Source organism: Alligator sinensis, unplaced genomic scaffold (assembly GCF_000455745.1).
Source record: "Alligator sinensis unplaced genomic scaffold, ASM45574v1 scaffold52_1, whole genome shotgun sequence".
Lineage (NCBI taxonomy): Eukaryota > Metazoa > Chordata > Crocodylia > Alligatoridae > Alligator > Alligator sinensis.
This window is the reverse complement of record NW_005842152.1, coordinates 2009625-2032324: the sequence shown is the minus strand read 5'-3', so window position 1 is coordinate 2032324 and position 22700 is coordinate 2009625. Positions and strand designations below refer to the sequence as shown.

Sequence of the window (22700 nt, the reverse complement as noted above, 5' to 3'; positions counted from 1 at the left end):
TCTTTCCTGCCTATGCAGGGGGTCGGACTCGATGATCTATTGAGGTCCCTTCCAACCCTAACATCTATGAATCTATGTGGGGAGGAAGAAACCTGGTAATAGTCCATGCAAGATGGGGACTTGGGAAACATAAATTCCAATGCTAGCTCTGCCACTGACTTGGGTAACTTTTGGCAACTTGCTTCACTTCTGCTTCCCCCTGTTTCCGTTTTGTCCTTTGACTTTCTTGTCCACTTAAGCTGGGAGGTAGTCAGGTCAGAGCTGTCTCTTCTTTTACATCTGTACAGTGCCTAGTATATTGGAACATTCTTAGACCCCCTGCATGCTACTGTATTACTTCTACAAAATACTGTCATAAGGAAAGGACTTCCTGGGTTCTGGTATTTTTTGCTCCTAGGCTGGATCCAGATGTGCAGGCACGTGTGGTTTATGGCTCTGCGAACCGCTTTGTGGTGCCACATCACATGCCTGGCACATTAAAATGTGATATGCACTACAGATTTTCAGTGCATGGGCAAAATTTGCTACCAGGAAATCCCAGCAGCCAAACACCCCTTCCCCCACCCTCTGCTCCCGCCATGATAAAAGTGTCATGGCATGTGCCACAGGACCACGTGCTGGCAGACATGGAGGCTTGGTCCTCCCGGGAGATGCTCTAACTGCTGGCCAGAGTGTCACCCCTCCTCTAGTTCTGCCCTGGCTCCGGCAGCACGCTGGGAGGAGTGAGGAAACAGCAGTTTCCCTGAAGTGGGCCATTTCGCCTTGCACCAAAGCCCAAGTGCAGGGGTGTGTACTTTTTTTGTATGTGAGGACATGCCCCTAGGTTGTATCCAGATGTGCGTGGACGTTTGGTTCCCTGGGGACAACAAGCGGTGATGTGCCTTGTGCCGCTGCTAGTTGTCCCCGAGGAACGCCTGTGCTACGTGTGCTCTGGCGTGTGGCAAGTTAGCCCAGGTGGGGTAGGGGAGGCTGGGGACAGCTCAGTGCTGGCCCCAGCAGCAACCTTAACCTGGGGTCCTGAGGTCCTCCCAGGGCTGAAGTAGTGGTGATCTTGCTGCGCAGAACCTGGCTGACAGCTGTGTGTGGCTCCGGCCGGCCAGGCTTTGGCTTCATGTGTCGCACGCTGCCACCACATGTGCCACTCCACTTTTTTTTTTCCCCAAGAGTTTTTTTTGACTGCGCTGTTCCCTTGCAGTGCGGAGAACAACGGAATGTGCGGTATATGGCACCACAGACATGTCTGCAGCACCACATAGCACATGGCTGTGCTCATCTGGATGTGGCCCTAGTATGCACTCTAGGTTAAAATGTGTGGTGTTGCAGAGAGTCCTTTTTCACTTTAATGCTGGCCTACTCAAGTGATTAATTGTCTGTACTACATTAAGGGAGGAGCAGAGTGAAGCTTGGCTTTCTCTGTAAGGCAAAGTTGGGAACTGGAAGCTGAGATACGATTCTTGTTCTGCTCTTCCTATAAGTAGAGGATAGAGCCTAATCAAGATTCTCAAACGTTCTAGGAAAAAAAAAAAGATTTTTAAAGGGTGCGTTTGATTAGAATTTTTTTTAACTAAACCTGTTTCTTATATCTACCCTATATTTAACAAAAAGAATTTCAGCAGAAGCTTGGGAAGGACAATCATTGCATTTTACTACTTGGACTGTTATTTTTCAAAGTGAACAAAAGAATCTCTGTGCGGTACTGCAAATTATTACTGCAAGGCTAACAAAAGTGAATTATTTGTTGCAAGGGAAAGATACCTCGGCACCGGGCTAATGAACATGCTACCAGTAGTTAACTCCTTGCTACTAGGACTTGGTAATTTCTGCTTCTTAACTGCCAAATGGAAAATGCATTAGGATGACCAGTGGGCGTTCTAGAATTCCACTTGTCCCAGCACATGCACGTTGCATTACCAAAAGGAGTTCATGTCCTGTGTAGCACTGAAGTGAGCTCCTTTTGATATTCTGGACATCTGCATCACAATGGGACCAGCTGGGTATAGAACAGTTTGAACATTTGACCTTTTATTGTAAGTACCCAAATTGGAGATAAGCTCTTTAGAAAAAAACTTGTTCCAGTGTCTCATACTTAGAAAATATTGGTGAAAATATCAGTAAATGTCTTCTGAAATTAAGGCCCATGTGTACTTTCTTTTTGTCAAAGAAGTTAAGTTATCCAGTGAAAGAAGACCTTGCTATATTTAAAATCAGAGCCCGAAAATGTGGATATGATGCTTATTTTTAAAAAATGTTCTTTTTTTGTAGGGGTTTCATTTCTGTTAAAGTGACCAGAGCATTCGTGAATACAGTATAATGGACGTGGAAGAATTTCCTCCTCCCCCACCACCTGAAGGTAATTGAATAGCCTGCTTTTAATCAGTTTCAGCTGAATGGATACATCACGTTCTCCATCAGGAACCTTAGTATGACCTCTCTTTTTTTCCAGGTGTTTTGGTTGTACTTGGTATTATCTTCAGGAACATTTTGTGTTGTTTCTTTAACCCTTACTAGTGAATTGTCCTTCAGGAATTATGCCTAAAACTTGATTCTTGCCTATAAGTGTCAGTGATATACTTTCCAGTAACTTCAGTGGGCATTGAATTAAGCTGGAAACTTTTTTTTTTCAGTAGTCTCCCAATTTTATAAGTCAGTTGCTGTTTAGTGATGCACAATTATTTACTAAGCGTATTCAAAAATGTCTGTGCTTGCTTAGTTTGGGTGTACTTTTTACTTCTCGTTTGTATTCTTTTTAGAAGTAAGATGATTAGTTCCTAGATCTTTTAGACTAGGAAATTCTTGTCCTTCAGCCTGGCTGCTGTAGTCTTATAAGAGCTGTAAACGGCATGCTGGGAAGCGGCATGCTAAGAACTTTTTCAATGCAAACACTGCACTAGTCTATCAGACACGGGTCTGCACAAAAGAAGGTATGACAGACAGTCAAGGTTGAAGAGGCTGCAGCTGTAGCTTGGAGTGCTGTGAAGGATTATAGGATATTCCAGACTGGTGCGGGCTCAAGACCCATATGGCTGTCTTCTCTGCCTAACTGCTGGACCTGGGTATGGAGTGGAGTAAGCAGAGCTTGTTAGTTGCTTCTAGTCTTGGACTTAGTGTGGAAGTTGTATATTAGCCTGCAGACCTACTGAAATCTTGATTTTTAGCAGCTTTTGCAAAATCTGGTGTTGCCTGTGAAATCTGCAAAACTGGTGAGGGGAAAAAACTTACTGAAAAGAAAATGCTGGCTTCCTAAACGGAGAGAACAGTTCTCAGGGTGCTGTGGCACCCCGCTAGGGTGGGAAAGGGGGGAGGGTCTGCCTGCTTAAGGGTGGCTGGCAAGATGGCTGCCACCCCCACACCTTGCCACTAATTGGCTGTGAAGGCTGCCTGTAATGTTGCCACACCTCTTTCCAATTCCTAGTGGGGGGCGGGGCCTCATGACAGTCAGCCCTTGCAGCCAGTCAGCTGCAAGGGACGGGGCCACTGAGGCCCCTTGACTAATCAGAGGCATGGGGTGCACTGCACTCCACCTGTGAGATGGCTGCGGTGCCCTGTGTTCTGTCCGTCAAATTAATGGGCAGCTGCCCCAATTTTTGATAGGCCACTAACTATGGCTCATACTTGGCCCTATTGTGGTTATTGTAATTTATGGTAGCAGCCTTCAGTAGAGCCTGGATTCCTGAGGGCACAAAGGTGGAATAACACAAAGTAACCCTTGTTTCCTTGTGCTTGGGCTTGTACATATGTGCTAGTAATGGAATTTCATTCTTAATCTATTCTGTGGATGTATAGGGAGTTCAGTGCAGTATGTAGATACCTTTTTGTATGCTGTGCGTCATTCTGTAAGTTAACACACTTGAAAAAAAAAGTTTGTCTGGGTGTCAGTCAAATATCTTTCTCGTTGGTTTTTCCAGTTAGTGACTGATTCTGTATTTGTCAATTCTTTCTCCCCTTGTCTTTTTATATGTAAATTCCACTTCTTTACTTGGTACTGGCAAGATGGCTTATGCTATCATTTTATACATTTCATAGTTTGCAATAGTTGTAAATATTAAGCATCATATATTGATTTTTCTTTAGCAATTAATATGTAGGAACAGGGGTGAATTCAGACTGGTGATCTATTGAGTTTGGTATCTTGTCTATGGCTGTATCATGTTTTATAGGAATGTGAAAGATACTCTGTAATACGTAGTTATGAAATAAGATGCTCTTCAGGGAAAGATTATTTCTGACCTTCATTATTTAGAAGTTGGGTTTTTGGGGGGTTTTGTTTTGTTTTTTGCCTGGAGGACAAGGGTTTATGTCCTTGCAAACTATGTTCTTTCTCATGTGCCCTGCTCTAAATCCTTCTTATTGTAACTCTGGATGTAAATCTGGGTTTTCCTTAGTGATTTAATTGTGAACACTGTCAGTTGCCATAGAAGGATTAAAACATCCCCGACAGTTGTTCCGTCTTAATTCTTTAGTGGGGGAAGAGTCTGCTCTTGAGGAACCAACACGTTGTATGCAAGCTGTGGTGGCGATTGTTCAAAGAGCTGGAAAAATAAATGTAGCAGCAACAGATTGAGGCCCTGTTCAGAAAAACATTTCAGCATGTATGTTACACCAGGCATGTGAGACACAGCACTCATCTATTTTATGCTCATTGTAGCCATGGAGAGGTGTTCTGTTCTAGTGCTAAGAAATTCTTAACTCTGGAAAACAAGGCTGGGGCCGGAATATACAGACATCCTAGCCCCTTTGCTGGAGAACTACCCATATGCCTCAAAAGTAAGCTCCCCTGCCAGAGTAGGCTAGAGGGTCTACTCTTTGCATCTCCGTTCCTTTACGGGAGCCCACTGATTGACAGCCTGGCTCCTCCCCTGCTGGAATAGAGGACAGGCTGTCACTGAGCAGCTAGCAGGGGCCCACATGGCTCAACTCATCCCAGGTGTCCTGGAAGGCATGAGGCCACAGGGGAATGACCCCCAACCCCTTGCACAGCTCTAGGGCCACCTTGGTTCTATGCTTGGGATGGGAGGCAAATGTGCCACAGCTGGTGCTGTCCCAGAGCCCTGGAAAAATGTTAACCCTGGAAGAATGTTGTTTTTCCCTCCTCCCTGCTGTCCACCAATTAGTTAATTGGCAGGAATGGTGGGGGAGGAGTTATTTCTTGTGGCTTGACCTGTCCTGGGTACTCCCAGGATGGATCAACTCAAGGGGATGGCCTCCCATCCCTTGCATAGACCCAGAGTCACTCGTGCTGCTGCCTGAACAGTCTGGGGACTCTCTCCAGGAATGTTTGGGCATTGGCAAGAGGGTCCTTACAGGCCGCTTGACAGCTCACCACTGCCTAGGCTATCAAGGAGCCCAATCCTTCCTTTCTCCCTCCCTCCCCTCCCCTTGGAGGGAGAGAGTGCAGAGAAACTATGTCATACTGGGGGCCTACAAGACCCAAGAGAAGCATGTGGGCATGTACGTTGGGTCCAGAAGAGATTTTTCTCGTTGCAAGTGCTGTTACTTCTTTTGCAGAAGAGCAAGTTTTCCTCTGGTGATAAACCTCTTGAATGTCTGTACACTAGTGATTTTTTTTTTCTTTTTTTTTTTTTATGCTGAGAGAGAGGTATTTCTCCACAAATATAGTGCCTGACCAAAGCCCATGTCTCTTTACCAAAATGGGGCCTAAATGTTGTAGCCCCTTTTGGACAGCCTTTCAGATTTTATACTGAGATTAGATTTATTTAAAATGTGTGAAGACATTTATGTGGCATTGCTGTTGATGAAAATCCTTACCCTCCCCTCTTTCAAAGAGCTTACTCTCCAAGATTTCTGAGACTGGTGTATCTTTTAAATTAAAAGTATTGATTTAAAACCACTAATGAGTCATCAGATTTGAATTTACAGAAGCTTTTTCTCTTGTGAAAACGAAGTATTAATAAAAGGCATGGCAGTTCAATTAACCTAAGGCTCTCACATTACAGTGTGATAAACCATCTCAGCAGTCGTGCTGATGTGCCTTTTCATTCATTTCCTAAAGGTCAGACACCAGTGTTTCTAAAACAATTTAGTGACCCAGACTCCAGCTGCAACATAACATGCTTTGCAAGGTGATAAGTCTGCTTATATTGTGTATGGGATCGTTCCACTCCACCTCAACCATTCTGAACAAAGGAGAATAATGGATTTGGATGCTAAGAGCATATTTAAGTTCCTTTTGGACACCAATGAAAATGTGGGATGGGCTTAATTAAGTTAAGCTGTTGCCCACTTAACTTAATTTTTTTAAAGAGTTGCTTGGCCAATATTTTCACATGCTGGAGGTGAAGTCTTATATTTAGACACCTGAATAAAATGTGCCTGCCTTGCAGAAGATTTAAGTTAAAAGGAAGTTAATGTAAGTTCTGTTGTTTCTAAGGACTGTGTCATTGCTCAGCACGTCTGCTGACTTCTTGGGATTTTGTTTCCTTTCTAGGTGTTACCACCATAAATACTTGTTGGCTCTTTGCTGTTTACAATGTGACAAATCTCATATTTTATTTTGGCTCTTTCAGTGATTTTCTTGCCTAGTGTCTCCTGGGAACTTTACCTGTGCTTTTCCATAAGTTAAAATCGGTTCTGTTATCATTACCAACTTTCCTATGGAGGTGTTCTGAAAAGGAATTTCTGTTTATGTAGCGTTTATACTGGCTATGTTTGTGCTACTTAGCACCAAGGTTGGGTGGGAGGGCAAGCATACCACTTGCCCTGAGCTCTGGCTTGGTGGGGTGCAAATATAGCAGCCACTGCTGCTGCTGGCCTGGGGCCATCGTCCTGCCCACAGAGAAGAACTTCCCAGTTACATGTCTGCTAAGTAGTATTACTTTGTACATCAAGTATTTGGATGAGGCCCACAATGTTTTCCAATAATTTGTCATATACCTTCTAAAAGTTGCCCTTGGAGCATTCAAAGATGTTTTTCTTTTGAGCTTTTTGAATAATCAGAATTTATTCATAGAACAGAAATAGACTACTTAGTTGTGATAGGCTTTTTGGAAGCCTATCTATGAGCTATGATCTATGAGCTTTCTCCTCTAGTTGTGATAGTCTCAGCACTGGTAATACATGGTGTACTGTCTTTTTGTTCCTTAAATATCTATCAAAGAATTGAAACTTTGCAGTGTTGTTTAATCAAAAGCCTCTCAAATAGAACATCCCGGTGGTGCTCAAATTTCCAGCCTCCATGGGTCGGATGAGTGGCATGACCTGATCCATGGGATGGATTCTACATCCAGGGTCAGTACATAGGTCTGACCCTACTCATCTGATCCTGCCACCGAGTGGCCCCATGTGCTGGTTTCACCAAGGACTAGTGATCTAGTGTGCAGGGCTTCCCATGGCACTAGAAACCGAACATCAGGAGAGTAGTAAATACTGTCCTGCTCCTCCGCCAACTGCTTCTCTTCCAACAAATTTCTGAACCTCTTGGGGGTTTGACACACAGCTTGATTGGCTAGATCTGGCCTGCAGGCCCAAGGTTTAGCACCACTGTAGTATCTTATCCAGCTGCTTTTCCTCACTTAAACTGGTCTCTAATGTTGTAGGGAGGAGAGCTAGAAAAGATTTTTCCCACCCTATAAAATTTTTTTTTTTGAGATTTCAAAATGATTCTTTGTATAGAGCAGGATGAAAGCAAGACAATTTAAGGGTGCTAGTTGCTTCCCTTCCACCCCACAAATGAGAGAAGGTACTGTTCTGTTTCACATACACTAATGAATGTTCATTGAGTTAGACACAAAAGTTAAAATCTTTACTCCAAATCAGGTAGTAGAAGAGTGGCTTAAATCTGGTCTTCTCACACTCTAGGTAAGAATTCTGATTGCTCAGGCTGCTTGCTATTCTGTGATTGGTAGTAGTGTGACTGGGGGAGGTGAGTTGTGCACCAGTCCTGGGTGCTGACTTACAGGGGGGGCCTTCCTCCAGGAGTCTTTGCCATGGTAGGCTCAACACAGCCATAGGAGCTGGGCATGTGTAGCCCCATGTCCAGTCATTTATCTGCAGGGATGGTGGGGGAATGATTGCCATGGGAGGCACAGCTTTGTGCCTGGGGAGAGGCAGGGAGTGAACAAGGCACCAGAAGTGGCTACTGGGAAGCCGTTGCCACTGCCTGTCCCTCAGCTGCAGTATCCTGAGCTTGCACTGCTGTGGCACCCTAGGAATGAGGAGAACCCTGTTAAGACTCTTCACCTCCTGTTCTTCTCCCAGCCAGTGTGTGGTTAGCATAATCCTCCCCTCACACCCCCAAACCTCTGCCCCAGACATTGAAAGAATTTACTGTGCCTCTAGTGGTTGGTTTCATATTCTCTGTTTGGCTTGATCAGAAAATCCATCCTGGAGTGCTGAAACTTTCGTGATGAAGAGTTCATTGAAACCATTATGTTATGCAGTTTGGATGAACCTGCATAAATGGTTGAAGTAATATTTTGTTGAAAAATTCCCAACCTGTTTCACTAGTAAGCTTTTAAACAGCTGTTGCATTTCATTTCAGAGATGACTGCATTTCACTGATAGACAAAATGATTTCTGTTCTTTATATGGTATGCACTTGAAGATTAAATGTGCTTCATAAATATAAATTTATTCATTTAGCTTATTCAGTTTCTAGTAAATAACATGGAATTTATGAGAGCCCCAAATTAATTAAAAAAAACAAACTTGTGTTATGCACAACTCTGAAATATGAAGCAGTTAAACTGTGGCTTTCATAATATTAGTAGGAAAATCGATCACTGTGTTTTTTTACAATTTGGTTTATGGAGGGCAATAGCAGTGTGAGAAATGGGTCCATATTTCAAATTAGAATAGAGTAAGTCACTACTAGAATTGCTTTCGGGGTTGTAATAAGAACATTGCTTTAAGTTAAACTGGAACTGTAAAAGCAGTAGAACTCTGGCTATACAGCATTGTTTGTGAGATGCCTATTTTTAAGTAGGCAGACAGTTACAAATGATGGTAAAAAATGGAGCCAAGATTTGAGAAGAATGAGAACAGATTATGAATTGTAGTTATGAATGGTCCCTTGTTTGAGAAGCTGTTTGCAGCTTGTTGGTGTCTGACATCTTATTTAGAATGGGTTCATTTTTTTTCTTTTAAAGATCATGTTACCCTCAATAAATAAAGGGAATATAATTTGGTTAATTTAAAGAACTATTATCCCATTTTGCAATATATGCAGGCTTTATACTAAGAGTGATAAGAATACTTAGATTGTAAAACTACAAGTGCAACCTCCGACCATGTTGCTACTAATCATGTTTGTTTTCTTAGAGTTGAGAGATGAGTAAATAAAGGAAATATAAGTAAAACTTCCTTCCTATTTGCAGCATCCACTAAACTATTATAGCCAGGACTAATGTAGTTTTCCTGTTAATTCTTCTGAAAGAAGTGAACAGATGAGTAGGTACCTATTTGTGGCTTAAAAAATTATCAGATGGGACTTGTACATAAAGCTGTGGTAAGAGAGACTGACTAATTTTATATCTTTTTCTATATAATTTTAAATTTTATCTCTTGTGTGAGTCCATACTGCTCTATAACATGAATGTTACACTGTTAGAATGCAGGGGCAAGCCTTAGTTATGTTGGCTGATAGCATGAAACAAAAGAGACATTAATGGGAGAGGATGACGTAACATCATGTTTGGTCTGATAAGAATTTTATAACTAGGTTTATTCTATGAAAAAGAAAATACAGGTTTGTTCTATAAAAAGTGAAATACAATTTTTGGAAAAGGTCATTTCATATATACTTGTGGAAGGCTGTGCGTAGGCTATGTTCTGATACTTGAAGTTAAAGAACCAAACCATACTCAGAAATCATTCCTCCCTCCCCCGTGTCCTCTTTCTTTCTAGAACACGCGACCAGATCTCACTGGAAAGAGAAAATTACTGTCCAGAAGTAAAGGGTTTATGGCATAGATCCAGGAAAATGTGTTAGTAGTATACACCCAGCTCTGAGCCAGTTTAGTGATACCTGTAGTCAAATTTGCATAGGCAGGTTGGGTTCTGTTTCATGTAATCACTTTCCTCCCTTTGCTGGAAGAGTGCCAGTAAAATCTTATTTGAATTACGAGGAGCTGATTAGGGTAGCTGAGTATTGAGGGTAGGTTCTGTAAGGGTTGCATCCCCTCCGACTTGACCTCCTCCTGAGGGATGATGACAGGATAAAAAGAGCCATGCTATCACCCAGCTGCTCTTTGATATTATTCTCTCTCCTGCCACTACTTTGCTTTTACTTCTATTGGGGAGCTAGTTCCTTTGAGTGATACTTTGGACCTTTGAAAGAGTTTCTTCGTGGGCCTCTGCCTTCCCTACACCTCACCCTTATCACTTCTATGATGTTGTATGTCAGTTTTATCCTAGGGTGGGAGAGTGGCCTTTGGGGTTTTGTCGTGGGTTCTGTGACCAGGGCACATATGGCCTTAAATCAATTCCTTTATTTTTAGCTGACTTGCCAACCAGCCTTAATTCAGTCAGGCAAGCATTGTCTTTGGGGTCAGTGCCCCGTGCCAGTTGCCCTTTTTTACAGTCCTGCCACAGGCCAACTCAACAAAAACAAATCAACTCAGGTCTCAATTGATCGTAACAAAAAAACTGAATACACCTGTCAGTTCATCCCTCATCTGTAAGTCAAGGTTGATTGCCCAGTCCATAAATGCCCTCCGGGTTGCTTTCCTTATCGGTTAGTTTTCAGTCTTTTGTCAGAGAACAACCCCTTCAGGAGGCTTCCACACTAGGCTGCCCCTCCCTGGCTCCCAGATCACCTGTGCCACCTCTGATCTGATTCCTCTTCAGTTGTGGCAGTCCACTGTAGTCAGGACAGTAGCTCTGACATCCTGGCCCTCAGTACCTGAATTGACTGGCAATCTTCTGACCGCCCATGCCTGCTGCTTGAGCTCCTCATCCACCACCTGCTGTCAACCAGTACAACTGGAAGATTCTCCCATGTCTTCCACCCCATGATACTGCTGTTTCTCAACATCTGCCCCTGTCCAGGGCCAGAAGTAATTCCCTGGGCTAGCCTGCCACCAAGGAGGAGGGAGCAATGGCTACAGAAGCACAGTGTGGAATCCCATTCCCTGCCGGTGTTCCTCACCCCATCTGGGGAAGTTGCAGAGAGGGGTGACTCTTGGGTTTCTCTCTCCTTCCACACTGAGCTATTAACCAAAGGGCACTTTCTGTCTGGTGCTGCTTTCTTGATTCCCCAGAGAGCCACATCCTAACCAGCCTCCAAGGTCTCTATGGACCTAGATATTTTTTGGCCCATTGAGCACAGTCACTGTGTATCTAAGATGCTTAGAATTGTAAGGATTTCAGGTGTGCAGTGATCCAAACTGACTGTGCGGAATGGGCCCAAAAACACCTAGGTTCTTAGGCTTTTTTGGGGATTGCTTCATTTTGGCCTGAGAATGTATTTAATTTTTTTTTAATTGCTTTTTTTTTTTTAATATGACACCTTCCCAATAAACGCTTATAATAAAATAAACTATAAGTTTATCATTAAAATTATAATTAAAAACATTAACTAGATAAACTCCCTAAACAATCTTCTAGCTTAGTTTGCCTGCTAAACGCCTGTCCAAATAGGGAGGTTGGTGCTTCAAGATGATGTCCAGTCTCAGGCTCTGGTGGGCCTCGGGGAGGAAGGAGCTCCAAAGTTGAGGAATGACTACCAAGATTAAAAAATGGTCTGAAGGTGCCTAGATGTGGGTGTGCCCAGTTCTTTAGGCAAGCTTAGAGCACACCTAGTGGTTGATGCTGAAAGCATGCATCCAGCTCGACAGAAAATGCAGGTGGGGCATACTTTTTGGCTGGTGATAAGAATACTGGGAAGTAGGAGACCTTAGCTATAGACTCATGTCACCCTGGTTACCTTCTTCTCTAAGTGAGATGGTACCTGGAAAAGAAGTGGGGGTCAGTTTAGTAAGCCATTTGAAAGCAACACTTTGTGGGTAATGAGTATCAGGACTGCAGCTGGGAAATGACTCTTTTGTAATTTATTAGAAAATTCTCTTGGAACTTTCCCTTTGTCCATCTATGTGAGGGTTAGATTATGAATATTCCTCCCACAGATGAGTGAAGGGAGAGAGGGTTCCCAAACGCCTGTGTTTGTGGCTAATGCTGAAACTATAATAAGAATTCATATCTTTATGTCTGTAATTCATATTAGCTGTGTCTTTGATAATGAAGACAAAGAGTTTCTATCAAAAAGCGTTACAGATGCTTGAGGAACAGAAAATATAAATAGTATTGAATAGTACAGATCTTTGGGGCAGGAATGACATTTTTCCAGTATGCTGGGGGTTCTGACTTTGAGGCCCAGAAATGCTATCACCATAAAATGAATACTAATAATCACAGTAATATTCATCATCTTGCATTTAAGCAGAGGACAGATGTGAAAATTGGCCAGAGAACAAGTGGAAGTTTTATAATTGGCCAGTAAAGTTTTTTACTCTAATATTAATTGTCTTTATTCAAGACCAGTTACCTCAGGGATTACCAGGGAGAAGCTTGTTGAAGCAAGGGCTGTATTTATGGATGAAAGTATAAATGCAGTGGGTCTTTCCCCTGCAAAAAAAATGCATGGTTTAGGAATAGAAAATCTGCCAACAAGCTGTGGGTCAGTTTTAAGGCTGAGGGAGGTTTTGGTATAAAACCTCAGACATGGGAATCTTAGTGAAAGAAGAGTATATTCACAAATTTGCATAAGTTCCATGACATCTGCTTTTTCGATCTATGGTGTGCTGTCTCCAGAGAGAGATCCTGAAATATTTGCACAAAAATGTTAAGAATGGCAATGTTAAGTCAAAGATAACAATTGTTAGTCATTTCTTCCAGTCTTTTTCACAGAGGAATGTTATAGCTGTGAAGATTGTGCTCTGAAAATAGTGCACCGTGCTTTGTCATTTCTGTTATTTATGATGCTGTTAGACCATTGTCCTGGCTTTTGATGCATTTAAAAGGCTTTTGCTTTCTGAATGAATATATTTCCAGGAAATAGCACACAGCCCAAATAGGATGGTTTTAGGAAGGAGAGAGAAAATCTTCCTATACTGGACACAGTCTAACAATGGAGCAACTGTTACTTCAACCTCAGAGCTGCAATTCATACAGCTGGTGTCCTCCCAAGAGCAAGAAAAACAACAGCTTTTCAGTAGATTCAGTAGTTCAGCTACCCATTGCTTGCTTCAGTAAAACTATACTCAACCATGTTCTCCTGGAGCTGTAGTGAAAATTATCATGTAAGAATGGGGTCAGGTTCTCTCCATGGCTTCAAACCACACCCCATGAAAAGGCTGAGTAATCTAATAACCTGTTGTAATGATTAAGACTGTAGTGGGATGTGGGGAAACTTATGCGCTGCTTATACATCAAGCCAATCTGTATTAGCTAGAGCTGAGATGAATTGGCATGAAGCCAAGTGAAGTCCATATTGTTAACTAGTTGAGGCCCATGGGTTGTATAGAATAAACACCTGAACCTGTTCTTCTACCAGAGGGTATGAAACTTTGTAGATTGGTTCCATGAAGTCCTTATCAAAGAGCCAATATAGAGTATATATCCAAATGCTCAGTTATTTAAAAGCTAAATAAGATAAATGCATTATTTTTTGACAGATAAAATCTGTTTAGGGGTTTAATTTATATTTGAGGGGACAATTTTAGTAGTACATTTAAACAGCTTTTTATCATTTTATATAAATACAGAATATAATCTTACGTATATAATTACATTTCATTTGCCTTTTTTGGACCCAGTATAATATTTACATTTCTTTGAAGAATAAAATTATGTATAATACTCCGATTTTACATTTAATATTTTTTTAAATATTTCTTATTGGCATGGAATTCCAGCTTGCATAAGAACATTTACATATGTGAATCTGCATGTGGTTTATTAGTGGAACAGATTCAAATTTCTTACTGTACATAACCTTTTGGAGCACAAATTGTTATTTGTATGGATTTTGCAATAGTCTCCCTAGAGCTTAAAACTGAGTAATTGGTTGCATGCTGGGGATCTCTCCATATTTAAGCAGAGAGGAGATCTCCCTTCTCTGTTCTTGTGCTATATTGTTACTTTAATGGGAGTACTAATTTAGGATTGTCCCCCATGCCAAGAACAAGACACAGAAAGGAAGTAAGGCATTTAATGTGATGTATAGATGGAATTTAGATATTAAAATCCAAAATAGCAATACTGAAAACCCTGACGTAATTGCTACTTGCCCCTGGAGTTGCTTAAACTCCTATAAGGAATTCAATTTTTGGCAGGCCAGAATGCCAAAGGTAAAATGCTGCAAGGGTCCTTGCAGTGAGGAATAGAACCCACAACTTCAATTCCCAAACCAGTAGGCAGGCAGAGGAGTCATTCACTCTAATTTTCCTCTTCTCTGGCCCAATGAATGAATGTTCTTTCTTAGTTATGGCATTTTTCTATTACATTATTTTCTGTTATATTATTACATAATATAAGTAACTAAAATATTCATTAGTAGCAGTAGGGGATACCTTTGCATCAGAAGTGCCTACAACTTCCTGGTTTTCACTTCTCAGAGAGGTGAGAGGAAAGGGTAGGATATGTCTTTTACAGTGTAGTTGAGATGGAATGACCTGGCGCACTAGAACAAAACTCCTTCTACCTTGAGAAATCTGGATCTGAGCAGGAGCCCAAAATTTGCAACTCAAGCTTTTTTATGTCTGTTTATATGAGAGTTTAGGACAGATCTTGCATGGTTCCAGCCTTAGAGATTCCCTAATGGCAGGACCTCTCTGGGAAGATCTTAAGTTTCCTTTGGCTAGAATAGGCTCCAGCACACTTTTCGGTTTCTTGGACATACTCCCTGAGCACAAACTGTATGTCATCTTGGCACAGAAGTGGGACCTTATGGTCCACCTGACCTAGGACCACAGAATTTGTGTAGACCCCCAGATATGCCTCTAGCTTATGCACATACTATCCGAGAGCTCCAAGCTGCTTTACAGTTTGTATCTTCAGGGATACATGATAGTTGAAACATATAAGGCATAGAACTGCAAAGGTCTTTAACACAACTGTGTTATCTAAAATAAAGGTTAAGACACATACAGGTTTAAACAAAACCATAAAACACCAATATGCAATGCCAAAAACCCTGACTCAATGGTTACCTAGCCTTGGAAATGCCTAAACTCTATCCATGCCTCAGTTTCATCCTCACTCTGGATTTTGTCAGATTCCACTAGAGCAGGGATCAGCAACATGCAAAGGGATTGGATCAGGCCGTCAAAAGTCTGATCCAGTCTGTATTTACTAAGGTCATGCCAATTCCCCAGCTGCTAGATGCAATCCATGTTTTGCTAATGGCATGATGATTACCTCCAGCTGATACGGCCTACCTAGAGAGCTACTCTTCCTCTTTGTATCCTGTGCGCATTGCTGCTGGAGTAGCCAGAGGAGATTGGAGGCCTTGACACTGCCCCAGTTGCAAGTTGTGGTCTGTATTTGCAAAAAGTTGCCAAAGCCTGCACTAGAATGTCAGAGTTCCTGCCTCTGTCACATGGCTTCCAGTTCAAATCATGAAGTTCCATGCAATTGCTGCTAAAATTGCTTGCATTTTTCCTTCTGGATCAATCAGTGATATGTGACTTGTCACCCATCTAAGGACTCAGGTACAGCAATTTCAAGACATTAACCAGAATTCATAAATGGTGTGTAAGTGGTTTCCCTAGATCATCCAACAACAATTGCTTTAGCATTTTACAATAAAATAATATGAATAATCAGATGAGATAACTGGAATCAGTTAGGCCCCCTCTATACCTTACAGGTATCACCCAGTTAACTGGTTAATTGTGCAATTAACTCGAGACCAGCTACACTGCAAAGTAGCTGTTACACCATAAAAAGCTCCAAACAACTATAAAGTTAGACCTTGAAAATGTGTACTAACTTTATAGCTTGTTGTTATCGAGCTTTAATTTGCACATGTAGCGGGGTCTCCCCTGCCTCTGGAGCCCCATCTGCTGACAGAGCTCCCAGTTGCAGGGGTGCACCGTGCCCAGCCAGGTCTGCTAGCCCCACAGCTGAGGGGACTGTAAGCCCCTGCAGCTGCAGACTCTGGGTCCCAGCAGTACGCTGCAGGGCTAAGTACAGACACTCAAAATGCCTGAGGCTGAATTAATTCAGTCTTTGTAGGTTAGTCTAAGCTGCAAAGATTGAACTAAGAAGCAAATGAACAGACATTCATATTTGATTCAGGAAATGGCTTGAAGTGGCTCAAGCCAGAAGTTGGGGTGCTAAATCACAGCTCTCTGGCACACAGCCAGCATGGGCTGTGTGTTTGCTTCGTTTCCTGCTTCCCCTGAGGTCTGTGGGATTTGCAGTCCAGACTCACAGCAGCAGGACTCTACAGGGTTGTTCATCACTTCCTTTTCCTGCTTCCAGGTGCCTCTGGGATTTGTAGTCCACAGTCGCAGCCAGCACTAAGCAAGCAGAGCAGGGCAGCTCTGTACTTGGGGGGAACGGAAGTTTGATTCCCCCTCCCTGGCTTCAGATTCCAGCAGGGGTTTGCCCCAGGGAGGGGAGAGGGTGAGGAAGTGAGCTGGCCAGTGAGCCAGCCCTCACTACTCCAGCTACAGAGCAAAGGGGTGGGGCCAGCTTCCTCTCTGGAGCAGACAGGCCAGGGCTGCAAAATGCTGGGATGCTAGGGGACTATGTTTTAACTTGAACCATGAAGGGATCTGGGACAGAAGTTTCATGAACTGGTTTGACCTAAATCAGTTAAGTTTGATATTGCATTCAACCAAGATTATCTTAATCCAGTTTCAGCCATTTTGAAACTGGTTTATGCGCACTGTAATTCTAGGGCACTTGTACATGTGATGAAAATTGGCCATTTTTACTGTTTAATTGCATCACGCTGTACATGTGTAGGGTTTTTTTACAATTTAAATGAGTTTGCATTGAGAGGCCCGATCCTTTTTTCTTTTTTTTCCCCTCAGAGTCTGCCCGTGTCTCCTGCAGCTTTGGGGGGGCAAGCTGCTGGTGGGCTGAATGACCCCTGCGCTGTGAAGGGCCCCAGTCCTTCCTTCCGTAGCAGTGGTGCCCCCTAGGGCATCTGGGTGGGCTGCTAGCAGCGGATGCTGCCCTAGCTTGGGCTCAAGGAACAGTTGGATTAGGCTGGGTGCTGCCTGCGAGCTGGGATAGCACTTGCCCATTAGTTGCTCTCCTGGGTGGCCCCAGGGGGCGCTGTCACCATGGAGGGAAGGTCAGGGCGGGGAGCGATGATCAGGCCTCTCACTGCTTTTTTTTCCTTAGCAAAGTGTGCCTGTGTGAGCTGCCACTGGGCTGTGCAGCCCTATAGCTGGCAGAGGGGCCCAGTCCTTCCCTCTATGGAGATGGCACCCCTTGGGGGTGCCCGGGCCCTTTGGGGGTGCAGCGCCCAGTGGGCTTCCAGTGCTTGGGCTCAGGGAAGAGTTGGATCTGACAGGTGCTGCCTGCAAGTTAGGGCAACACCCGTGTAGCTAGCACCCCACCCAGGCAGCCCCGGGTGGTCGGGGAGAGGCATCCAGGGACCCGGGCTGTAGTGGGCTCCAGACTTGCACTCCATGGTAGTGGCACCCCCCCGGGCAGCACCCACCTGCTAGCAACCCACTTGGGTGGCCCTGTGGGGATGCAGCTGCTGTGGAAGGAAGGACTGGGGCCCCTACAGGTAAGGGGCTGCCCCATGGTTGTGGGAGAGGTGGGCAGGCTTTGCAAAAAAACAAAACAAAAAAGGACCATGCCCCTCATCGTACAGTAACCGAAGCCCCTAAATTGAAATGGTGGGTTTTTAATTGTTGCAAACCTACCATTTCAATTTAGGGAACTAAACCCCTGTCACATGTACAAGCAGCCCTATTCCGTTACAGGTTTAAACCAGTTTCTGATCACTTAAACCAGTTTGTGTAGCTTTTGTCCCAAGCCTAGCTGTCAGGACCCAGTGTCCTGCAGTTGTGGATGCTGGGTCCTCGCAGTGTTCCTCCTGGTGCTGGGCCCCAGCTGGGTTCTGGTAGTTTGGGGGTGTGGCTGCCATCTCCCAGGCCAGGGATCCATGGACATGGCCCCCCATGCCCTACATTGCCCCCCCCCCCCCCCCCCCCGGGGGGTTGGGAGATACAGCTGTCATGATCTCCCAGCCTTGGTTGTGCTTGAAACCCCTGAGGCTGGGAGATTTCAGCAGCTGTGCTCTCCAAGTCTCCTTAACTACCCCCTTCCCCTCCCCCCAAGCTGGGAGATTGCAGCAGCTGAGATCTCCCAGCCTTGGGGATGCGGGGGGTGCCCCTGTGGCTGGGCGCTTGCTTCTTGCTGGTACAGGGGAGCCCAGGATCAGCACGAATGGCATAGTAGGAGATGTGATTGTGGATTTTGCATTAGGTCCCATTGTGCCTTTACCTGCGTGTGTAGTGTGACACTTAGAAAAAAAACTATAAAAATAACTTTTATTTCAAAAGAAAGTGGTGGCATCAATTCTATTAAAATAGATTTCAGAAGGTTTTCACCTTTTTTTAATGATTTTTAGTTATTTTTTTTCCTTTAGGGAATTGATATAATCAGTGCTTTCATAATTTCCCCCAAAATAACAATATCATTTATAGACATACAAGTAACTTGGACTTAAGGTTGGTGGTCTATATTGCTATTAGCTCGCTAGCAAGGAGAGCAGAGACAGTCAAATAATGTAATTAGTAGTCTAAGATTTAGCACATTCCCAGCAAAATATCCAAGTATGGATCTGCCTGCCTGTTTGTGTGGACACTTTTGCCGTTTGTATCCCTAAAGAATCGTGCAGATGTTGAATCTCAATACCTTATATTTGTATCCTTTGATATTGATATCTTTGGGTGAATTTGATATCTTTTATTAGACCAACACAGCTACAACCTAAAGCCCTTTGATATTGATATCTTTGGGTGAATTTGATACATTTTAGTAGACCAACCCAAATGGGTGGAGAATAGTTATTAAGCAAGCTTTCAGGTTCAAAAACCCTTCATCAGGCTAAGGAAGTTTCAGCAGTTGGTGTGTGCTCTTCCTGGACAGCTTGCTTAATAACTATTCTCCAACTATTTGGGTTGGTCTACTAAAATGTATCAAATTCACCCAAAGATATCAATATCAAAGGGCTTTAGGTTGTAGCTGTGTTGGTCTAAGGATATAGGCAGACAAGGTTCCTTGGGTGAATTTGATACATTTTAGTAGACCAACCCAAATGGGTGGAGAATAGTTATTAAGCAAGCTTTCAGGTTCAAAAACCCTTCATCAGGCTAAGGAAGTTTCAGCAGTTGGTGTGTGCTCTTCCTGGACAGCTTGCTTAATAACTATTCTCCAACTATTTGGGTTGGTCTACTAAAATGTATCAAATTCACCCAAAGATATCAATATCAAAGGGCTTTAGGTTGTAGCTGTGTTGGTCTAAGGATATAGGCAGACAAGGTTCCTTGGGTGAATTTGATACATTTTAGTAGACCAACCCAAATGGGTGGAGAATAGTTATTAAGCAAGCTTTCAGGTTCAAAAACCCTTCATCAGGCTAAGGAAGTTTCAGCAGTTGGTGTGTGCTCTTCCTGGACAGCTTGCTTAATAACTATTCTCCAACCATTTGGGGTGGTCTAATAAAAGATATCAAATTCCCCCAAGGAACCTTGTCTGCCTATATCCTTAGACCAACACAGCTACAACCTAAAGCCCTTTGATATTGATACATTTGTTATATCTGTTTCTAGCCAAATTGTAGCAAAGTGAATGGAGATCCATCAGTTAGGTAAATTATACGATTTATGCAGATGTCCAAAAATGACAATACGTGCATTAAGTACACCTCTAATCGTATATCTGTAACATTTATCTTTGGTCTAATTGTTGATTTTTTTTTTTTTTTTTTTTTTTGGTGATGCTGAAACAAGAAGTAGGGAGGACACATTGAAACTTTTTTCAGAGACCAGGTTTGGTTTGCAGCAGGGCAGTTATGAGGTATCAGTCCTAGCTAATATTAAGTAAGCAAGTATGATATGGCAGCCACTAAAAGTAAATACATATGGAACCTCATTTGTATACTATAAATTTCTGGACTGCAGCATAACCATACTTGTATATTTTCTTCCATAGTTATAGAAAGGAATGTATTTAACTTTTTCTTGGTCAAATCATTTGACAGGTTATTTCTTATCAAACTTTTTTCTTTGTTTTGGCACCTTTTGTTTATTTTTAGCAACAACTATTCATTCTGGGTAGTTTATGAAATTAATGCTCATATTCAGAACTCATGGTAGAGGTGATATCTTTTAGACCCCCTAGATTTTTGCAAAAAAAAAAAACAACTTATGCTGATATTCATAAACTTCACCTAACTTCAACAGATGCATCTGCTAGAGAAATAAAATGAATTAATAAATGCATTTAGATTGTTATTGGCCAACATCAAATTTCATTTAGTATGCTTGACAAGGCAGTTTCAAGGTTCGCTAAGATTTTTTTAAATAGTTTTTGCCCCCATAAGAATATATGTATATTATATATGCTTAACTACATAGTTACTATGCAATATATATGTGTTCCCAAATACTGAATTAGAGAGAGAGCTTTATGTATTTCCTTGTTGCTTGTTTTGAGTGGAGAGCATATTAATTTGCAAGTTTTTGCTAGTGTTTCCATTATATATGTCACTGCATATAATTATTGTTATTTTCGACTGCTTTCTATGAAGTACTGGCAATTTTTTAGTGAACGCTGGTTATCTTTTGGCCATGTGTAAGATCCTTAATTTTTTAACTTCCTACACTGGGGGCTTTTTTCTATGCGAGGCAGATCCTAGCCGGGGGGCCAGGGCTGCAGAGAGAGTTTTCTGCCAGGTCTCCCCTCGCTGCGGCTGACATCAGGGGCAGGGAGGGGGGAAGTGTGTCCAGCAGCCAGTCAGGTCTGGGTTGCTACTGGGCTGGGGGTTTAGCAGCCTTAGGCAGCTGACCATGAAGGGTGGTGCGTGTGAGCGCCCCCAGGCTCCTGGCCTGGTTCAGTGAAGGCCTTTGCCTGTCTTGGCCACACAAACACTGAACATCAGTGCAGTTTGTTGCTGGTTCAAGCTACACAGTTTAGAAAAACCTGCAAAGATTGAACCAATTCTGCCTCAGGCTTTTTGAACCTGTGTACTTAGCTCTTGTCTTCAGGGCCAAATGAATTTGAACACCCATGTTGTAAAGAGAGTCTCTGTAGACGGAGAGTTACCATCACTAGCTCTATGCAAGCCCAAAGTTCACAGGACATGCGAGAGGAGTGGCTGAATGCCCAGACTCTTCTCAGCTGCCAGAGTGACTCATTGGGATAGCTGCCAGCTGGACACAAATTAAGGTAGTCTCAAGATTACTCTAATCCAGTGATTCTTGACCAGGGTGCTGTGGCACACTGTTAACACTGCTAGATGTCTTAAAAAGATTTGCATGATAAACCCAGAGATTCAAACAGGAACCCATAGTATTAAAAACATTTGGACCTGTTGTGGGCTTTTTGAGTTCTTTGCAACAGAAAAAATGCTATATTATTTTTTTTTATAGACAAGTGAAAATTGAGAGCTGATGTTTTCTGAGGACTGCCTCAAGTCTACCCAAGGGTGCCTGAACAGTCTGAAAATGTTGAGATCCACTGCTCTAATATGTACTGGGGCAGAACTAGTGCCTAGAGGTCACAGCTTAGGGGAAGAACAAAAGGCACTGTAGAGCCTTCGTCTATAGCATGCAGCTCAAGTATAGGAAAAAAAAGTTGGCCCACAAGGTTCAAACCTCTTTCAATCAGTTACTTATTCTTCTTGTGGTTGGGGAGCTGCTGAATGTTGCATTTAGTTTAAAATGCCCAAGCTGTGTGATATATGTATAATGCGGTCAGCAAGGGCTGCATCCAGGGACCCAGGTATGGTGACACTCAGCTCATTCATGAATGGTTTGTTTGCAGTCTGATCAGAATATAGTTTTTGAAAGGCTTATCTGAGCAGTTTCTGCAGGAAGCAAAACCTATATCCTAAAACAAGACGCTGGTCCCTGACAACTTGCAGTGCTTTGCTTCCCAGCATAGAAACAGGAGATGTTTTTGTATGGGAAGTTGGTATATTCTCCCTTTATTTTTGGTAACACTTAACAAATTTTAGCTAAAACTTAAAAAAAAAAAAAAAAAAAAAAAATCAGAGTGGGGCAGCTAGCTGACATGATTAAAACTTGAAGTCACTATATTTATTCAAATCTAAGATGAACCTGAGTTTAAGATGATCCCCAGTAATTAGATTCTACACATGGATAATTTATAAATTTGTTAAAATTTCCCATGTATAGAATTTAATTATTGGAGGGTTGTCCCGCTGGTACAGGGGGGCAGTCAGTGAGGAGGCAGGTGGTGTGGGGAGATCAAGTAGCCTGTCCCCTGCATGTGCCTGCCCTGCTACCCCTCAGTTGCTGCTCCCCACTCCGCCCCAGCCTCTGCTCCACGCTGGCAGCCTCTGTCTCCGAGCCTGAGGGTCCTGAGCGGGGGGGGCCCCACCCCAGCCGAGCCCCCCATAGCAGCCATCCAGGCTGTGTGTCACTGCTACAGGATCAGGCTGGGGCTGTGCTCAGCGCCTAAGACTGCAGCATGCACAGAGCCTGCCTGCATGGACCAAAGATGAGGGGGAGGGAGAAGAGCAGCAT

At 43.0% G+C, this 22700-nt stretch overlaps 1 protein-coding gene across 8 annotated transcripts in view; it reads left to right on the top strand.

Moving 5' to 3' along the window:
* ARHGEF10 (Rho guanine nucleotide exchange factor 10) overlaps positions 1-22700 on the top strand; it is a 197201-nt gene that overhangs the window by 20708 nt on the left and 153793 nt on the right. For all 8 annotated transcript variants that reach the window (XR_003094503.1, XM_025206351.1, XM_025206348.1 and 5 more), the window contains exon 2: positions 2263-2350. Coding sequence is in view for 6 of the 8 variants with exons in the window: in XM_025206351.1 (XP_025062136.1) it covers positions 2311-2350 (40 nt within the window). In the remaining 2 variants the exon portion in view is untranslated. The remainder of the gene's footprint in view (positions 1-2262; positions 2351-22700) is intronic.